The sequence below is a fragment of the Ahaetulla prasina genome, chromosome 3 (assembly GCF_028640845.1).
Source record: "Ahaetulla prasina isolate Xishuangbanna chromosome 3, ASM2864084v1, whole genome shotgun sequence".
Classification (NCBI taxonomy): domain Eukaryota; kingdom Metazoa; phylum Chordata; class Lepidosauria; order Squamata; family Colubridae; genus Ahaetulla; species Ahaetulla prasina.
In genome coordinates this window covers 181,396,917-181,416,888 of record NC_080541.1, presented here as the reverse complement: position 1 = coordinate 181,416,888, position 19,972 = coordinate 181,396,917, and the positions used below count along the sequence as shown (strand labels likewise).

The 19,972-nt window shown below is 39.0% G+C and overlaps 2 protein-coding genes across 6 annotated transcripts in view; one reads left to right on the top strand and one right to left on the bottom strand.

Moving 5' to 3' along the window:
* Window positions 1-263: 263 nt before the first annotated feature.
* Window positions 264-10,489, top strand: LOC131194893 (armadillo repeat-containing protein 12-like). The gene is made up of 6 exons (XM_058176462.1): window positions 264-402; window positions 1,931-2,079; window positions 2,871-3,005; window positions 6,303-6,476; window positions 7,099-7,170; window positions 8,079-10,489. Exons 1-6 carry the CDS (start codon window positions 264-266, stop codon window positions 8,445-8,447), a joined length of 1,038 nt encoding a protein of 345 aa, XP_058032445.1. The 3' UTR covers window positions 8,448-10,489.
* Window positions 10,490-10,822: 333 nt separating this feature from the next.
* The window catches only part of BRPF3 (bromodomain and PHD finger containing 3), a 57,132-nt gene continuing 47,982 nt past the window's right edge, over window positions 10,823-19,972 (bottom strand). For all 5 annotated transcript variants that reach the window (XM_058176457.1, XM_058176458.1, XM_058176459.1 and 2 more), the window contains 3 exons: window positions 15,318-15,415; window positions 13,145-13,299; window positions 10,823-12,748 (listed from right to left, as the gene is read on the bottom strand). In XM_058176457.1, coding sequence (XP_058032440.1) covers window positions 12,565-12,748; window positions 13,145-13,299; window positions 15,318-15,415 — 437 coding nt within the window. In that variant the 3' untranslated portion in view covers window positions 10,823-12,564. The remainder of the gene's footprint in view (window positions 12,749-13,144; window positions 13,300-15,317; window positions 15,416-19,972) is intronic.

Genomic DNA, 19,972 nt, shown 5'->3' with positions numbered 1-19,972 from the left:
CTTATAATTCGCGGTTTTTCCCAGTCTTATTTAATATCTGAAACTCCGGTCTCTCTTCCTTAAAAGGTTGCCTACCGTCAGTATAGGCAACATTGAAAAATTAAAAGATCCTCGTTCCTTTTTCACTGCTGTCATGTTGTATTGTAAGTGTCATGATGGAACCTGATGATGTCATAAACCATGCACAATCCATCTAACCTTTCCTATTTAAGGATCTGCAGAAGGTCAGGGCCTAGCTGAATCTGGCAATTCAGGAAGAGGAAATGAAGTATTTAGAGCTGATAACAACAAGAAACATGGTATCTGCTGCTACAGGAGCTGGCGCTATTTTCCTGGTGGCCAAGACCATCATGGAAGGGATCAAGAGTCCTCCTCATAATCCAGAGCCTCTTCCCTTAGCCAGTGAGTAATATGGATTCAGGGAGATGTCAAGGTATTTTGCTCCGTTTCAGAAGTGGTGGTGATAAACAATCTATATGGCAGTTTCTCTGAAGCCTTCGTTTAACTGTCAGCTACCAACCAATAGCACCTATGGCTGTGCTTCAAAGTAGTAGTATCATACTTTGCCAGGCCACATGAAGTGTGATATCTTTGTACTATGAATCCAACATAAAACTGATTTTTGGATTATTTACCAAAAATTGATTCAATTTAGGCCTTTCTCCTTTCCCTATACAGGGGTCCTCGACTTACGACTACAACTGAGCCCAAAATTTGTGCTGTTAAGTGAGACATTTGTTAAGTGAGTTTTGTCCCATTTCACGACCTTTCTTGCCTCTGTTGTTAAGTGAATCACTACAGCTGATAAGTTAGTAACCCAGTTGTTAAATGAATCTGGCTTTCCCCGTTGACTTGACTTGTCAGAAGGTCGCAAAAGGTGATATACGTGACCTTGGGACACTGCAACAGTTGCCAAGAAGCTGAATTTTGATCATATGATCATGGGGATGTTGCAAAGGTCATAACTGTAAAAAAGGGTCATAAATTGCTTTTTTCAGTGGCATTGTAACTTTGAATGGTCACTAAATGGACTGTTGTAAGTTGAGGACTACCTGTACTGAAGCTGATGGTTTACTATCTGACTCACATCTATATCAGTTTTTCTCAATCTAATTCACCCCAGATGTGTTTAATTATAACCATCCCCAGATAACATAGATCAATGTCCATGTGTCAGGCACAAAAAAATCAAGGACCAGGGATATTCAATTGAGTACAAGTTTCTTCCATGCTACCTCTAAACAAGAATCTGAACTATTAATGGTCAAGGCAAATTGGTGGCAGAGAAGAGTCAATGGAATTCAAGGGCTGGACTTAGATCCCTTGTGGACGTGAAGGGACTCCAAACTACTGATGTGCTTGACCCTTCCTCAAGCTCAGGCTGATCATTTCCTGCACTGCTCTTTGGAAGTGCAGTCCAATCCATTTGAATACTGCCAGATTGGACAGAGAACATTAATATAGATGACCTCTAAAAGAGAGCAGTGTGGTTTCTTTTATAGCAATGATTGTCTCTGAGGTTAGGTATTAAATTAGGGCATGGTCTAGTTCCTCATATTCTGTTGCCTAAACAACATTAGTTCAGGTCATACATAGAGCAATATTAGAATCACTATTTTTCATGACATGTAAACATAACTAATTGTTGTTTATTTAATAAACTATGTTTAAGATGCTTCAGCGTTTTGTGTGAACTCGGGGTTGATTTTATTATTAGTTCTGCCCATCACTCTGAATGAATCTGCTTCATTCTGCTGCTTAGAAATTATGTAGCCCAACAAGCTGGGAGGACACCAGGTTGGAGAAAGCTGGTCAAAATATATCACCAGTTTTACTGAGTCTCATCTATATTCCATTCACTTCCACTTAAATTCCCTGATTACTTCTCATTTTTGTCTTCTTGCTACTCTCCATCCCTTTTCACTCTTAGAACTTGCTTTAGCTCACCAGAGTAAAGCTGAGGTGGATTCTGGAGAACTCAGAGGACTTTTGCTCTCTCTCAATCCAAAGCTAGATGCTTACTCCAAGAATATGATACTCCACGGAATCACCCGTTGTGTTTATTTACTGGAATCAGAGGTGAGAGTCCAGAATGATAAGGGCAGTGGTGGGATTCAAATAATTTAACAACCAGTTCTCTGCCCTAACGATTTCTTCCAACAACCAGTTCACCAAACTGCTTAGAAAGTTAACAACCGATTCTCCCAAAGTGGTGCGAACTGCCTGAATCCCACCACTGGATAAGGTGTATAATACAATGATGGAAGACTAAGCCAATTGGTAGGGTTTTTGACTAACTGACACAGTTAAGCATAATTAGGCAGAACACAGCAATTTATTCATTATTTTTTTGCTGCATGAACTCCCTATTTCTTGAACTGCATACTTCAAGAAATTTATTTCACAGCTATCATACTATCATAATTAAAAAATAAATTTAGTTGGCAAGCTTCAGACTTCTGTTCCTTAATTTGTTTAACTGTTCTCATCTTTCCTATTACCTATCTCATCTTCTTATGATTATAACTTTGTTGCTTGTATCTTGTGAATTATATTGTTTATTTAGTAGCCTAGTATGATTTACGTTGATTGCTTATTTAGTATCCTATGACTATCATGAAGTGTTGTATCTTAAGATTTATGATGAATGTTTGGAAACCAGAATAGCCAGGAATAAATACCGGTAGGTAATAAGAAATAAATAACTGGTTACTTCACATATTTTAAAATTTAAAAAAAATTGAGTCATTATTTGAATGTGAAAAGTTACAAAGTATTAAGTGGAATTGAATATACTTTCATACGCTTTGCTTTAACTTAGCCATACATGCATTTGCACACACACACACTAATTCTGAATTTTTCCCCAGGCATCTGCATGTACTTATGAGGATATTAAACTTGTGGCCTCATTCCTGGATGATTCGGACATGGGTGTCAAGATTCAGACAATGCATGCTCTCAAGGCTTTTGCTGGCATCTGGAAATTTAGAATCAGAATTCAGGTGATCACCAATATAATACTGTATTTCCATGCTAGACACCTACATATATCAGTATCAATTCACATGTGAATGATTGTCATTTGATATCATGGTCATTGTCATCTATAAGCTTGGAGCTACACCTGTGAAGTTTCTTCAAAGATAAGTATATCGTATACAAAATACAGAAGAGCTGTGAACATGCTGGCCACAAAATTTGATCGACAACTGTGCTTTCATTAAAAACAACCAAAATAATCACTTTAGCTATTTATCAGTTCATCTGTAGGAACTGCAAGAAGCCAGCACTATTTCAAAGTTGTTAGTTGAGAATACCTGTAAGAACCATTCCATAAAGAGAAAGATTCTCTTTCTTGCTTCAATAGTATCAAAGTCATTTGTAATGGATATAACACCAAAAGCATCAAATTAGGAGACCCACAAGGTAGTTGTGAAAGAAACCATGGACAGTTTTGAAAATATGGTTTATATTCCCCCACATGTCTCTTCCCTACCTGTAATGTGGTTGCTAACCATAATGAATCAGAGTCTTTCCTTACTATGGAAGAAGATCCCACTTGTTATTCAGCCCCTAGTTAGATGTGTCCTTCTACACCAAGGCTGTCAAACTGCCAGCCCACGGACTGGATGCGTCACGGGCTGGCCACACCCACACCCGGTTTAGCAAAGGGGAAAAAAGTTCCGATAAGTCACATAATGCCATCATGACAACATGAGTTTGACATCCCGGTTCTACACTATATAATAGTAGAGTGTACAGTTTGCGGTGGATTTAGTTTAAATGCATTAAAAATCAAAACCAAACATTTAGCATACGAGTGAATTACGTGCTCTTTTTTTTGCTAAATATGTCTAATACAAAAAACATTTAGAAAGAGACATTTTCAACTGTAATTAATCTGGCAACAAATAGCTTATGTATGGGAAGTTTGATTCTTTTTTCTTTTTTCAGCTACTAAATTATCTTTTGAACACTCAGAAAAATACAGGGGGTTTTTCCCCACAGCAAAAGCAGGACATACAGGATATCCTTAGGAAATTGAAAATTGATCAATGTTCATAATGTATTTGGAATACAAATAAAATGTTCATGGGCCAATGACTTAACAACAAATAAATTGCTGGGGTGGGTGGGAGGGAGGGATGTTTGTTTATCTCCTGGAAAAAACTGTCTGTATTTTCCAAAGGGATAGGCTAGTTGCTGCATGAAGACTAAATTATAGAAAGCTGCATGATTTTAATCTGCATAATCAGTAGTTAGGCATAACATAAAGTACTCTTATCACCAGAAATTAGTCCCAACAAGAAATGTCAATCTGGTTTTGATTTCAACCTTACAATTTGCAATTAATGAACCCTACCCTTTATTAATTGAGCTCACAAGTACAACTAGAAAAATATTGCAACTTCAATAAACCATACACAAAATGGTTCTCTAAATCTCTTTGGAATCTTTTCCTCTTTCAACTGGATGGGACTGTTAAGATACATCATCTGGTCTGCTTAAGATTTATTCATGATAAATCCAGCTATGTTCTCTCATCACTACAGCAATGACACTGAGAGAAGAGATTTACCATAACTTTCTTGGGGCAAGTTATAAGATGCTTTATGTATGAATGTGCCAGAGTAATGCACTGGCTTAACCACTGACTGATATTGGAATGAGAGCCCCATTTTTGTTGATCATCTGGTTTATAGGTGACAAATAATTTTTTTGCCAAAACCTCAGTGTACTTTTGTGTCCCACAGACATCAAACTTGGTGACAGCTAGAAAGTGACAGGTGTAGGGGCACTGTGGTTTACCCTGCACAGCTATTGTCTTTGCAGCTTCTGCAGACATTTATATTGTCTTTTATTATATTGTCTTTTATTATTGTCATTTATATTTACATTTATATATCATTTATACTGATATTGTTTCCTGATTGCTTATTTGTAGTCTATGACTATCACTAAGTGTTGTATCATTGTTAAATTTGTACCCTATGATTATCATTAAGTATTGTAAGTGTTGTACCTTGATGAACGTATCTTTTCTTTTATGTACATTGAAAGCATATGCACCAAGACAAATTCCTTGTGTGTCCAATCACATTTGGCCAATAAAGAATTCTATTCTATTCTATTCTATTCTATTCTATTCTATTCTATTCTATTCTATTCTATTCTATTCTATTCTCTCAAGAACAGGAAGTCCTGTAACTTCCTAATACCCTGCATATTTTCAGAGTCTGCAAAGTTGTTTACTAATGCCATTTATTTTACGTGGTCTTGGCATTTGTGTTTCCTTTCTGGCTCAATGGAGACACTGGTGCTGCACTTAAGATTTGGGAAAACACTGCTATTAATGTCCCTTGAAGGAGCTCTTAGATTCTCCAAAGAAATCACTCCTTTCCTTTCATCCACCAACTATGAGGAGGAACAGATGATGTTGCAAGATGAGTTGCTACATTCCTCCTGTGGGATTCCATCTCTTCTTCCCTTCTTTTTCTAAACTCAACTTCAGAAGCTGGTGTTAGAAGGATACTAGTACTCTTCTCTAGAAGGTGAAACCAAGAGTGGGAAACATGTTTCCTCCCAAAGGGGCAGGAAATAAATTCCTTTTCTTGGCTTGTTTCTCCCCGGAAATTAAACTATTCCTGTGATACTCTCTGGTGCTCAAGAATTGTTCTATTTATATTTTATCCAACACTTATCTGGAATAATAAATAATTATTAAGTAATGAAACAATTCCAAGAATATGATTAATTATAGGACTGCTACTATAATACACTCAAAAGGAATCACCCAGTAGGTTTATGTTTTTTCTGATTTTGGAAAAGAAAACTCTTTTTTTTAAAAAAAATCATTTATAGTAAAATATTAGTGCTTTAATGATTTAACAAAAACTGAAAAAAAACCCTGAAAGCATCAGTTCTTATACAAATGGTGTTTGCAATGATACATAGTAAGAAATATATAACCTGAGGCTCACTATCAGTGCAGGCAGCATCCCCAGAGAGCTCTAAATGTTATCAAATTGTAATTATTAATCTGATTGAATGGGGGAAGTTATGAAATGCATGACTTGAGGGTAATCATATTAACTGTATTTAATTAGAATGTAAGTGAAATGAATCCAGTTTCTTTTCTTTTCTTTTTTTGTTCTGATGTCGCTCACTACTTTTTGCAATGCAGCCCCTGGCCCAGCACTTAATGGCTACTTGTAGCACACCTCTGAAACAAAGGATTTCTGCCCTATTATTCACAAAATAATGCTGTTATAAAAAAAATGCTGTTTTGTTCTTTGCAGGAATTCATGCCCAAGATTCTTGAAATGATCACTGAATTATGGGACACCGATATACACGTTGCTGGACTGAGATTACTGAATGGATTGCCGTGGCCAAATCACATGCAACCTCTCCTGAAAAAGCTCTTGCCCACCTTAATGGACATTCTGCAGATGGGGACCAATTTGGCTCAGGTACTTTGATTCATGGACTGTCCAATATGCTCTACTCCAGGGGTGTCAAACTTGATTTCATTGAGGGCCGCATCATGGTTGTGTTTGACCTGGGGAGGCTGGGGGAGGCATGGCCGGCTTGACGTCACTCATGTTGGGGGATCTGTGATGGCCCGAGTGCTCTTCCAGCGAAAATGGGGCTCCTGAGTTCCATTATCAACTGGAACAGCCTACTGCCGCCCTCGGCCAGAGAAAATGGAGCTCAGGAGGGCGCGTACACCCACCCAAGCTCCATTTTCACTGGCAGAGGGCGGCAGGAGGCTGTCGCAGCTGATAACGGAGCCTGCCCTCATGGAGCTGAGAACAGAGCCTGCCACACACTGACCTCCCAAGTTCCATTTTTGCTGGCAGAGGCGCCGTGGGCCAGTCCTTTGCTGTTTCTAGGGTGGCCCCATAGGCCAGATCTAAGCATCCCACAGGCCAGATCTGGCCCCCAGGCCTTGAGTTTGACACCCCTGTTCTACTCTAAACCCAAACTCCTAATATCATCAGCTTTTGGAGGGCCATAATGAAGAAGCCATGGTGTACATAAGCACCCCTACCTTTACTGATTATATGGTCTGAAAGTGTTTTTTTTTTTCAGGTGCAGATTCTAAAATTCCTTAGCACATTAGCCCAGAAGGAGGAACTGTTATTTGATATCATGAATTGCCAGGTAAATATTTCCTCCCTGCCCCCACAGGGATATTTGGGAGTGGAAGTAAAATACTCGAGATCAAAAGTAGATTTAAAGGAGTTATTTAATCAAACAGACATTAACCAATATGTAATTGGAAGATACCCTAATGTGTATCTTCCAAACATGCTGACATTGCAATTCCCATTGCTAGCTATACATTCTAGGGATTGCATCCCAACACGGAGTATGTCAGATGTCAGAAAACAAAATACCATATTTTTCAGAGTATAAAATGTTCCAGACTATAAGACGCACCTACCTCTTTTGGTGAGGAAAACAAGAAAAAGAAATCTGCTTCTGCCTCCCAGCAATTTTGCCTCGTTGCAGCAAACAGCAAACAGCCTGCTTTACTTTCATTTTCGTTTTCAGCATAGCTTGATTAGCACAAGAAAAAAAAAGTCTGCTCCCAGCAATTTACCTCCTTGCAGCAAGCAGCAGAGGCCAGCTCAGCAATAGGCAATGGCAATCCTTGCAGCCTGAAACAGCTGAGAGTCGAAAGGCCGATCCAACCGACACTCAACTTGTGCTAATTAGGCTGTGCTGAAGCTGAAATGGGCTGTTTCTTCTTGCTGCTTGCTGCAAGGAGGTAAATTGCTTGGAGGCAGAGGCCAAAGGATGGGGGCCAGTGGGTGGGAGGGGATACATTCAATGTATAAGACGCACCTGAATTTTCACTCCCTTTAAGGGGGGGGAAAGGTGCCTTTTATATTCCGAAAAATACGGTACATCTTTCCTGTCATGAGATAATTTCTTTTAAAAGAATCCAAAGTCTGTTACCCTCAAAAGATGAAATCAATTAGCCAGCAGGGCATGAACAGTCTGTTGGATACTTATTTTATATTTTTCTTTAAGGCTTACATTTCATTACCTTTCCCTTTTTTAAGGTGCATCCAGAATTCCTCAGCCTATTCCAACCTTCCCAGCTTGGAAGCCTGCTCTTTGAGCTGCTCGTGCTCGTGGAACGGCTCTGTGAGGGTCGCCTGACTCCCCATTACCAATCAGGGCACTGGCAATACAATGAATTGTCACTCTATGAAGTCCTTTTTGGAATCAATTCTCGGCTAGCTGATTGTCTTCTCTCCCTCATCATTCATCCCGAGGAAGAAGTGCAGATTCAAGCCTGCAGAGTTATTCTGAAACTGCAATTAAATGAGGAGGGGGAAATGGCTGGTATCCAGAGCACCAATTCTTCTTTCAGCAAATTCTTCGGTGAGATCAACACTGATGGCCCCAATGCTGAACCTATCTATTAGATCATTGCAAAATTTAACACAGAATTAAATTATCTTTAGAAATATAGAAAGAAAATAATTATTTTGAAAAGATAAAATCTTTCGAATTGGAAAGTGTATATAGGAGAATAGCAGGTTGGTATTCAGTCAAGGGACCAAACAATCCTAGTGGCCTTGCACCAGTAAAAGAAGAAAAACTCTTCCTCAATAGTAATATCCCAAAAGAGAGCAATATTGAAAGCATCCGTCCAACTGGTAGAACCAAGAAGGGCCTTCTCTGTGGTAGCTCCCTCCCTGTGGAAGATCATCTTTGCAGAAATAAAATTGGTCCTCACCTTGATGCTCTTTCAAAAGGCCCTGAAGACCTGGTTTTCCCAGTGGGCCTGGAGGTGGTTGGTTTAATTGTTCTTGCCAGGGGGATGAGGGTTTATTGGATGTTGTATTGGGGCCTTTGTAAGACCTGGAATCACTGTGAGTGAATTGGGTGGTTGCATAAATCAGGGGTCTCCAATCTTGGCAACTTTAAGCCTGGTGGACTTCAACTCCCAGAATGCCCCAGCCAGCAAAGCTTATTTGCTTTATTAAATTGCTTTAATAAATAAATAAATAAATAAATATGACCCCCAACATAAAAACATAATTAGTATTAAACCAATCACAGGCACATATTCCTATGCCCAAGAGTCAAAGAAAATGTAAAGCTACTCAAGATGCAAACATGGAATTTCCCTGTCCCACCATTTATATAACATATAGCAGGGGTGTCAAACTTGCGTTGTCACGGCAATGTCACGTGACGTATCGGAACTTTTTTCCCCTTCACTAAACTGGGTGTGGGCGTGGCCAGCACATGATACATCCAGCCCACCGGCCGCGAGTTTGAGACCCCTGACATACAGTATAATCCACTCTGGAGGAGGATGACCTGGTGTTTTTCACTGAATGAATTAATGAAGTATAAATAGGAATAAAGCAACTAGAAGTTCTCATACATTTATCACTTATATTCATCCCAGCCCATGCATATTTCCTTTGGATTGAAAAGCAGAAATGGAAGAAGCAGCAGCACAACAGAAGATCTGAAAACTCCTGTAGTTGGAGGTTTGCATATAGAATACAGTGAAAACATGAATATCCTGCTCAAAGGCCTGCTCTTTCATAATCCCCCAAACTGATATGGACAGAAAAGTATAAAGATTAATCCTAAACCAAGGTTTTTAACAAGATACTTGTCTCTCCTCCCTAATATTTTCCATCTTGAAACAGTCCAATGTAGAGTGGCGAGGAGACCTTGTATATTAACTTGCATGCACATCATGTAGCCTAGAGGTGGAGCTCTTCCCTCACAATCAGGAGGTTGTGAGTTCAATCCTAGGTAGAGGCAGATATAGGGTCTCCTGCTTGGACAGGGGTTGGACTAGATATCCTGCAAAGTCCCTTCCAACTCTGTTAATCTGTAACTTCTGATAAATTAAAATACTCATGGGGCAAAGTAAGTTCTTTGAATTGACCTCTTCAGAAATCAGTATTAATGATGTTTATAAATTTGGCATATAATTGCTCTTTTTGTGCCTCAACCATCAATGATGATCGTATTTTTGGCTATTTCCCTGGCAAAGTTGCTTTGACATGCAGGTATTCTAGTGTGGAAGTGCATCAACATATCTATAGCATTACATTTGCTTGTGCTCGGGGGTCACTTTTCCACACCTCATAGTTTTCTAGAGAATGTACCTGGAAACAGGAAAGGCTTATGGTGTTTTCAAGAGGAGCTATTCATAAATCTTCTAAATACATTGACAAATCATTTCATTTCAGAATCCATCTCTGGCAAGAAATCTCCCCTGCTAAAATAGTCCAATCAGATATTTTACATTAGAACATTTATTTCTCAGAGAGAAAATATAGTTTCAGACAGTCAGATTATAGTAGGTAAAATTAGCATTTTTCTTTACAAGCATAGAATTTATTACCTCTTATTTCATCTGATATAAACAGTTCTAGAAAGCAAATAAACTCACTTTCTACAATAAATAGAGCCATCTGTGCTTTACAGCAGACTGACAAGTTACGTTTAGGTCCCATAGCAACAGCAGGATATTAGCCAATTCAAATCCTTAAATTGTAATTTTTTTTAAAAAAAAATGGAAGAAATTAAAATGCAAGATCTTAAAACAGTTAAACATAAATCACAAGTCCACAGCCAGGCTACAATCTGGGAAAATGTATGTTTCTTTAAATTAATTATATTGTATGCATACAAAAGACCCAGCAACACAACTGAGGACTTAAAGATTAATAATTGGCCTGAATAATTTAGAACAGTAGTTTACAATTATGTACAAAAGTTCCTTCTGTAACCACACCCTTGAGATATTATTAACTTTTTTTTAAAAAAAAAAGATTCCTATTCATGTTCTGTATATGTTACAGATTTTTCCCATATAGTGTGGTTTTATGTCCCAATGTATAAGATGTGGTTCTTGGAAAAAAAAGACCACATAGAAATGGCAGTGATTTTCCCACAATAACATTTGTCCCACAATCTCTTAATAAGAAAATAACAATAATAAAGTTAAAAAGGGAAAAGAGGGGGGACACAATGGTTTTCAAATTACAATCTTGCACTGTACCTTTGGTTTGAAATTGTTAAAGGAACAAAAAAACTTCACAAAATCAAATGTTACCTATGAAATGCACTGTCAACTTGCAAGGTTCAGCTCTTTCTCTTTTTGTAGCATAGGCAAGTTGGAAAAAAAAAAGGTTTCTCCAAGGGGTTGTGCTCTATTTTTAACAGAACCCAATAACGGAAGCTCAGAGCGCATGAAAGCAAATACTGAAGTGTTTATGGGGTGGCCAAGAGTGACTGTAGGGAATTCCAGTGAATAAGATGACAAACACATTCCAATTTAATTCTCATTTCTTCGGGTAAAGGGGAACCATGATTCTACATGATTGCCCTAGTCCAGAGCTGCATACGTCAAAATACATATGGCACTCTATATAAGCAGATACTTACTACTGAAAACTGGAAAAAGCTCTAAATGAGTAATGTGATGCTTAATGGCCCAAACCTAAGTAGGGTGATGCATATAAGGAAGAGATTTTTATGCATGTTCCCTTGTAAATAAACAAGAGGCTGCTTCCATGCCTAAAAAATCCTACAGAATGGACAGGATGCTGTGATTTTCTGAAGGACAGACATGACAAGTGAGACAAGGGCTTCAGTGACATTGTTCATGAAAGGCGGGGGGGGCAATGGGGGGGGCAATGTTTTCAATACCATAAAGATTGTTTTTTCCTCATTTCACAATAAACCTTCATATCTAGCAACAACATTCTAGCAGCATAAGTATTTGTAAAATAACATTTAAAATATTACTTTATCAATTTTCAGAAGTATACGGATCTGAAATTGAAATGTAAAAATCACAGAAAATATCTCCCAAGGGGTTTCTTCATATTTAAAGCTCTGTGAACGTGAGCATGAGGCAAAATCAGGAAAGGGGCATTACCCCAAAATATTCTATCTATCTTTCTTTTTCTTTAATTGTAATCTCTAACATAAAAACATATACAAATTTAGAGAGTTCTACACAGGGTTGCAAATATAATTGCATGGGGGAGGGGGACCAGTGTTTTTCAAAAATAACTTGAAAATATATGGTGAATATTAGTGAACATTTGGCACACGAGAGTCATCAAAAAGACCCTCAAGTCATAACAGAAGCAATAAGCTCCACAGCTGCTTCAGGACTAGCTGAAGATTAAAAACTCAAGAGTCTGAGGGCTTTTGTCCAATCAGCAAATTATCTAAGGTTCTGCCAGGGTAGCAGCATTATAGTGTAGCTGCTCCTGACATCTTCTTACTAGGTCAGGCTGCTACATCACTTCTTTCCCTCCTGGATCCTTTGGCTAACATGTTCAGAAAGAAACCAGGCAGACTTTTTGGCACATATCAAGTATGCAACATGAACTTTTCCTACTGTTGGAAATACCATGTCTCTACTAAGAATGCAAATGTGGCAATTACATCTTCTTGTAGGCAGGAAAATCCCATATTCCTCAGGTCATAGTTGATCTACTTTGCCTGTAGATGCAGACCTTACTTCCTACAGGATGGGGAGAGCAAAATTTCCTACAGATAATTGGGTGTGACGAATGGATGGTCTCCCCGAACACGGCTCATATGAATCATTGCACGATCATATGCAACCTGGACAGACTTGCGGATACTGGTTTTCCGTCCTTCCAGCATCTTGAGTTTATCCACAGTGTCATCTACTCCAAGAGGAAGAACTTTTTCTCGTGGAAGCCACTGCCTACAGGAGAGAGAAGAGAGAGAGAGGGAGGAAGGGAGGAGGGGGAGAGAGAGAGAGAGACAGAACATTATTATGGAGACAGTGAAGAAATCAAGAGCATTACAAATTGTACAAATCAACCCTTCTATGACTTTTATATCTTCAAGTTGCACTAATGCCTGATAAAGTGTTAGGAAATGTACACTCTCTAGCAAAAACAAGCTAGGGTTCTTAGTGGAGTTACAAACAGAAGACATATTTATGATTCACTAGAAGAAGAATGAATTCTTAGTTTGCTCCTCAGTTACAAAGACTGAAACGTCCCTCAATCATCAAGCAAGCTTGCTACATTAATGAAAATAAATACTTGACATTTTATTGTCCAAAGAAAAGAAGTTATTGGCTTATTTTACTCACCATGTCCTCTTGTTATCAAAGAAAAGGACAAGGAAAAGTTTTTCTCCAGCCTCCGCTTGCTTCTGCTCACCTAATTTTAGCACTTCCAGAGGGGGGACAGGGATTGGGACTCCATTGTGAAGGAGGCCTTCTTGCGGCATCTCAGGATCAATGATCTAAAAGCCAAGAGCAAAACACAGTGGTGATTTAACACAAGTCACAAAAATTTAGCTCAAAGATATAAATAGCCCTTTGTTGTAAAATCTCGGGATGTTTGAAACAAAAAGAAGCTTAGATGGCATCTAGGTTTTGGTGGTAACATGGGCATTTTGTTTTGGCAAGCAAAGCTTAAATATTTTTGCACAAATTAGACCAACCTTTGCTCACTGCTTAAAGGGGGAGAATGTATTTCCTCTAAGAACATACTTCAAAATTCTTACGCCAGCATAAAAAACAGATTAACCCTGATAATCACTCTCTTGTACCATGAAAGTAATTTATTGAAATTGTTGTATAAAATACAAATTTATATATTTATATATATAAATATTTGTTGTAATAATTTATTTTATATTTTCATTTTCGTATGGAACAAGGCACACTTTTATATACCCTGAATCTAATAGCCCAGATTTCTGAGATTAAATCATGGAATTTAACTGGATCTGGGAACTCACTTGAAAGTATTAGCATTGATTAAGTATTAGTATTAAAACATGGAATGAAGTTAAAAAAGACATTAATATGGGAGAAACTACAATTGTTAGGGAGAATTTCTGTAATAAAAATGAACGTCTTGTGTAGAATGATGTTTCTGTTTTAGATAATACCTGCTTTGACAACTAATGCACCATTTTAAACAATGGCAAAAGGATATATTTATGCTTGTGTAGCGGGGGGAGGAACCAAATGTTAAATATATGGTATTACAAGATGCAAAAGAGGGTATTGGATTTGTAATTGTATTTTGCAGCATGGCCGCAGCTGAGAAATAGAAGGCTTCTGCAGTAAGATGGACATGACCTGAGATTTGTATTACTTGTTATTTGTAGCACAATAAAATCAAGACTAATGTGGATTTTAAAAATTACTATGTTAGATATGCCCTATTGAAAATAAGAAATAAAGTCAAACCCACAGGTTGTGCCCAAAAATACCTTTGTGAATCTGACACAAGAAGCATTTATAAATGAGAAATAATAGGCAAATACTAAAAATTCTTGATGGGCTTTTTGTGTAAAACAGAAGAAAATGAATGTATGGTTCATGGTTTTGATGATAGGCAGGGAAGATTAGATAAAGAGTCATGATGTAACTTTAGAGAAAGACACACATTTATAATTATATTTATAACTGCTATAAAGAAGACCAGAAGCCATTTCTTTGTATTCTTTTTTGAACTTTAGCTTTTTTATTTTTCTTTCTTTCTTATTTTATATTAGTTGCATTAGATTTTATCTTTATCTTTTAAAACTTTTAATAAAATTATTTTTTTAAATAAAACGTATTAGCACTGTATGTCCTCTGTACTTCTCATTTATGTTGTTGGAATTTATATAATGTTACATCATAATCTATCTTAAGGCAGATATTATTTCAAATCTACTTTGTGAAAAGCAGAGTAAAATATTATAGAATAAATGAGTTAATCTGGCATTTTGCTGTCATGATAATGTAAGTTTTAGAATAATATTTTAAAATTCTAGAGACTTAAGAGAATGAACTATTTAGTAAACATAGAGAGAAGTCTAACTCAGAAAAGTTAAAAACAGCAATACATCTTATAAATATTAACTCACAATATGCTAAGATAATAAGAAACACAAGTGAATTATTAATGATTTAATTTACTATTTATTATTTAAATTCAATATATTCTGAACAGAAAAACATTAGCTATATAAAATGGAGACTTAAGAATATTCAGCTATATGACTTTTAAATTGAAGGAGAAAAATAAACAATTAATAAATAGTTAAACTACCAAACTGAATTCTGAAAATTCAAATCTAGCCCAGATAATCTTAAAATATTAAGAGGCTGTTTGATATTTCCAAGTAGGTGCACTATTCTACCTTTTAGCATGAAGCAAATATAAAAATACTGAGTAAGACTGTTCTTATGCACAGTTCTTCAACAGAATTAACTTCTTTTTCCAAGAAGAAGTACTGCTGGCTTAGCCTTAGATACATACCAGGGCTGGGTAAGAAGGATAGCCACGACATTTTGCCCACACAAGCTCCAGAGGTTCTAGGTCAGCGTGTTCCTCGAATGACATCAGCAAGTTTCTTCCTAAGAAGTTACAGTAACAGACAATTTAGAATTATGTTGTGCTATGCCAAATTCATCAATCATAACAATGAAGATTCAGTGTTATTGCTATGGAAGCATAGACTGTACACAGACTAGATTGTTCTAGGTCTTACATGCTAATTAAAAATAGATATACTAAAATAAAAATTGAACAAAAATAAAAATAGCATATTAGGGAAAGAAGGCAATAACTTATCCTACCACTTTCTTCTTGTAAATTGATAAAAAGAGCCTCTTATAATGAATTTAGTACAAAAGAAATATATTGCAAATTAGGCAGGACAATCCTATTATGTCATTAGGGCAAAATTCATGAATGTCCCTACAATGCCCTATTCAAATCATCCTCAATCTACTAAAAGGAAAACAACATAAGATACAAATCTTCTACTAGCACAGGAATGACTGATAAAAGAACTGTCTTATATTCTTGTATACATAACCAACATTTTCACCTATAAATTTGGAACTACAGGTAGTCACCAACTTACAACTGACCACTTAACAATAGACTCAAAATAAGTTACTTGCAACTTGTCCTCAAAGTTACAACTGCCATATCACTCCCACAATCACATAATCACATTTTGGACACTTGGCAACCAGTTTACATTTATGGCTACATGATCATTTTTGCAACTTTTTTTCTGGCAAAAAACACCCATTGGATAAGCTGGGTTTGGATTTATGACCAGATAATTCACTTAATAACTAACTGTTTCCGCAAATTCTTGCAAATTTCTAATTGTTTTATATAGTAAAGCATTTTGTACTGTGAATACATTGTATAAGATTTTAAATGTCTTTCTTCTGCATTCCTATATCTGTATCCTGTTCCCCAAAGTAACTACTGTATTTTTTGGACTATAAGACGCACCTTAATTTTTGGGGAGGAAAACAAGAAAATGGACGTTGGTCTTACCTGAGACGTCCTTTCTCAGCAAGGAGGAAAACGGCAGTCAGGCATGGGTTAACTCTTGTGTCAAGCTTGTAGGACCGAGTCTTTAATCTGTTTCAAGCCCCGCCTTATCCTGTTGTCTCTCCAGTTTTTGGCGAGGAAGCTGCTCAGACTCTACGTGTCTTCCTGAAATGACAAACAATTAATGTACGCCCCCCCCCCCCCCATGGATAAACATCGGCCCCAGAAGGGTGGGGCTGACTGCCGTTTTCCTCCTTGCTGAGAAAGGACGTCTCAGGTAAGACCAACGTCCATTCTCCAGACAGGTGGGAAAACGGCAGTCAGGCATGGGACATACCAAAGCTAGGTGATTGTCCGGGAGGGTGAAGATAGGCCGATGAGTCATGGGTTGTCGTGTACACTTTGCAAAACTCGTCTACCGAAGGAGGCTTCTGCCGATGCATAGGTATCGAGTTTATAGTGTCTGATGAAAGGCGACGGTGATGACCAAGTTGCCGCCCAGCATACTTCCTCTAAGGGCGCCTGGGTCGCCCAAGCTGCCGAAGTGGAGGCACTCCTCGTGGAGTGTGCTGTGATGTTCTTTGGCCGAGGAAGAGATTGCAAATCGTATGTCATGGCTATGGTGGCCCGTATCCATCTGCCAATGGTAGGTCCTGAAACTTTGGAGCCTAACGAAGAAGGTTGGAAGGAAACAAGGAGAGCTTCCGTTTTACGAAATGGAGAAGTACGATGTAAGTATATCTTTAAGGCTCTTCGGACATCCAACGTATGCCATTCATGTTCCTTTTGATGTCTGGGTACGGGACAGAAATTTGGGAGAATCAGTTCCTGAGAACGATGAAATAGTGAATTAACTTTTGGAACAAAGGTTGGGTCGAGACGCAGAACTACCCTATCGAGGTGAAAAATGCAAAGGTCTTTGCGTGTTGAGAGCGCTGCCAATTCTGAAATGCGGCGAGCTGAAGTTATGGCAATAAGGAAAGTCACCTTGAAAGTCAAGAGTCGTAAAGAAGCCTCTCGGAGTGGTTCAAATGGCGCTCTCATTAATGTATTAAGAACTTTATTAAGGTTCCAGGATGGGTACCTGTGAATAGTAGGAGGATGCAGGTTAGAGGCTCCCCTCAAAAACAATCTGATGACTGGATCCTTTGCCAGGGACTCTGATGAGCTGAAGGTAAGCACCGAGGAAAGAGCTGCGACTTGGCGTCGGAGGGTGTTAGGAGAGAGACCTGACGTCAGGCCCTCTTGTAGGAAACCAATGATGTGAGATAGGTCAGGATCCCTAGGTGAAATGGACCTCTTTGAGCACCACATCGAAAGCTTTCCAAGTGAATTGGTATATGCGCCGTGGATGGTCGTCGTGCCGCCTGAATTGTCGGTACTGCATCTGGGGAATGTTGAGACCGCTAAGATGTCCCGCTCAATCGCCAGACGGTGAGTTGTAACCACTGAGGTTCTGGATGGATGAGAACGCCAGACTGAGAGCAATCTGATTGTCTGGTATGCGCCAAGGTGTTGTCACTGAAAGAGCTTTGAGGTCCGCAAACCAAGGTCTCCGAGGCCAATGAGGAGCCACTAGGATTAGTTCGGCCTTCTCTTCCAGGAGTATTCTGATTACCTTGGGAATTAATGGAGCGGAGGAGCATAAAGCAGTTCCGTGGCCATGGTGATCTTAGCGCATCGACCGCTTCCGCTCCTGGGGACGGGAACCTGGCAAAGAATCTGGGTAGTTGATGATTTGAGGAGTTGCAAATAGATCCACCTTGGGAAGACCAAATCGAAGGAAATCTTTTGAAAGAGAGCTGGATCTAGTTTCCACTCCGCTTGATCTATTTGCTGGCGACTGAGGGCATCCGCCCGAACATTTGCTGTGCCTGAAATATGGGAAGCTCGAGCGAGAGAAGGTTGAATTCGGCCCAGTGGCCGAGGTCAGTGTCTCTGTCATGAGGGTTCTTGAATGTGTGCCTCCCCATCTGTTTATATGGGCTTTTGCTGTTGTGTTGTCTGTGAGCACAAGAATGTCCTGACCCTTCACTAAGTCGTGGAAGTGGAGAAGGGCCTTGTGGATTGCTCTTAGTTCTAGAAGGTTTATATTGAGTTTGCGTTCCTGTGCTGACCATAAGCCTTGAGCCATATTTGGACCCAGGTGGGCTCCCCATCCTGTGAGACTGGCATCTGTCGTAAGGACAATTCTGTTGGGTTCTCTGAATCGACTGCCCTTGGACAGAGCGTCTGATAGCCACCACTGGAGTGATGTCAGTGTCTTTGGTAGAAGGCAATTCTTGTTAGTGATGTGGACTGGCCTCTTCGTTGATACGGGAGCAAGGTCCATTGTAGTTCCCTGCTGTGTAAGCGAGACCAGGGTACAATTCCAAAAGTGGAAACCATCTTCCCCAATAGTTGGGAAAGGGATTTCAAGGACTGGATCGGGAATAAATGATCTGTCTGACCAGATCCTTGAGACTATTCTGGCGATCCTGGGAGAGGAATACTAATGACTGTTTGGAATCTATGATAGCTCCCAGGTGTAAGATAATGTTGGAAGGTGAGAGGTGGCTTTTGGCCCAATTTATGGAAAAGCCATGTTCCTGTAGTATATGAATAGTGGTATTTAGGTCCCGATGAGCCAAGGGCTCAGATCGGGACATGATGATAATATCATCCAGGTAGAATTGGATACGGATGGGATGAGTGCGAATGTGACCAATTAAGGCTCCCATGACTTTGGAGAACACTCTAGGGGCTGAAGATAAACCAAACGGAAGGGCCCTATATTGAAAATGTTGGCCATTGTAACAGAAACGGAGGTATTTTCTATGTCCCGGGGCAATAAGAACATGAAGATAAGCTTCTGTTAGGTCTATTGAAGCCATGAAATCCTCTGGGTGAATGGCTTCTAAAATAGAATGTAAGGACTGCATCTTAAATTTTCGATAAGCAATGAATTTATTTAAGGATTTAAGGTCCAGAATTGCCCTCCATCCCCCCGAGGGTTTAGCTACTACAAAAAGTCTAGAGTAAAACCCCTTGCCCTGATGAGACTGTGGAACCTGTTGAATAGCTTTGATATTGGAGAGATGAGTAATGGCCTCTTCCATGATAGCACGTTATGACTGTCGTGAGAAATGGGACAAGGAATAAAAACCTAGGGGAATAGAGGTGAATTCTAAAAGAGACCTTCCTAATAGTCTGTAGAACCCAAGCATCCGAAATAGTAGATTCCCAGTGGGCGGAGAAAGGGACAGGCGTCCGCCAATGGGAGGAAGAGAGTGAATTACTTAGATCTCACGGGCCTTCCCTACCCCCACGGAAGGGCTTTCGGAAGAAATCTTGTAAGGTGTTCTGACCTGATTGTCCTGCTGAAAGGAGCCTCTGGGTTGAAAGGTCTGTGTTGACGTGGCTGGTAGAAGCTGGAATCGGAACCCGAAAGGACTGATGACGAGAATAAGGAGTTGAGCGAGCGTCAGGCGCCTGGACAATGATGGAAGAATCTTCCGCTTATCTTTTGTTTCAATCAAGAGGGGTTCAAGTGATTCCCCAAACAATTTTTCTCCTGAAAAGGGTGATGAGGCTAGTCTCCATTTGTTTTTGACATCTGCCTGCCAATTACGAAGCCA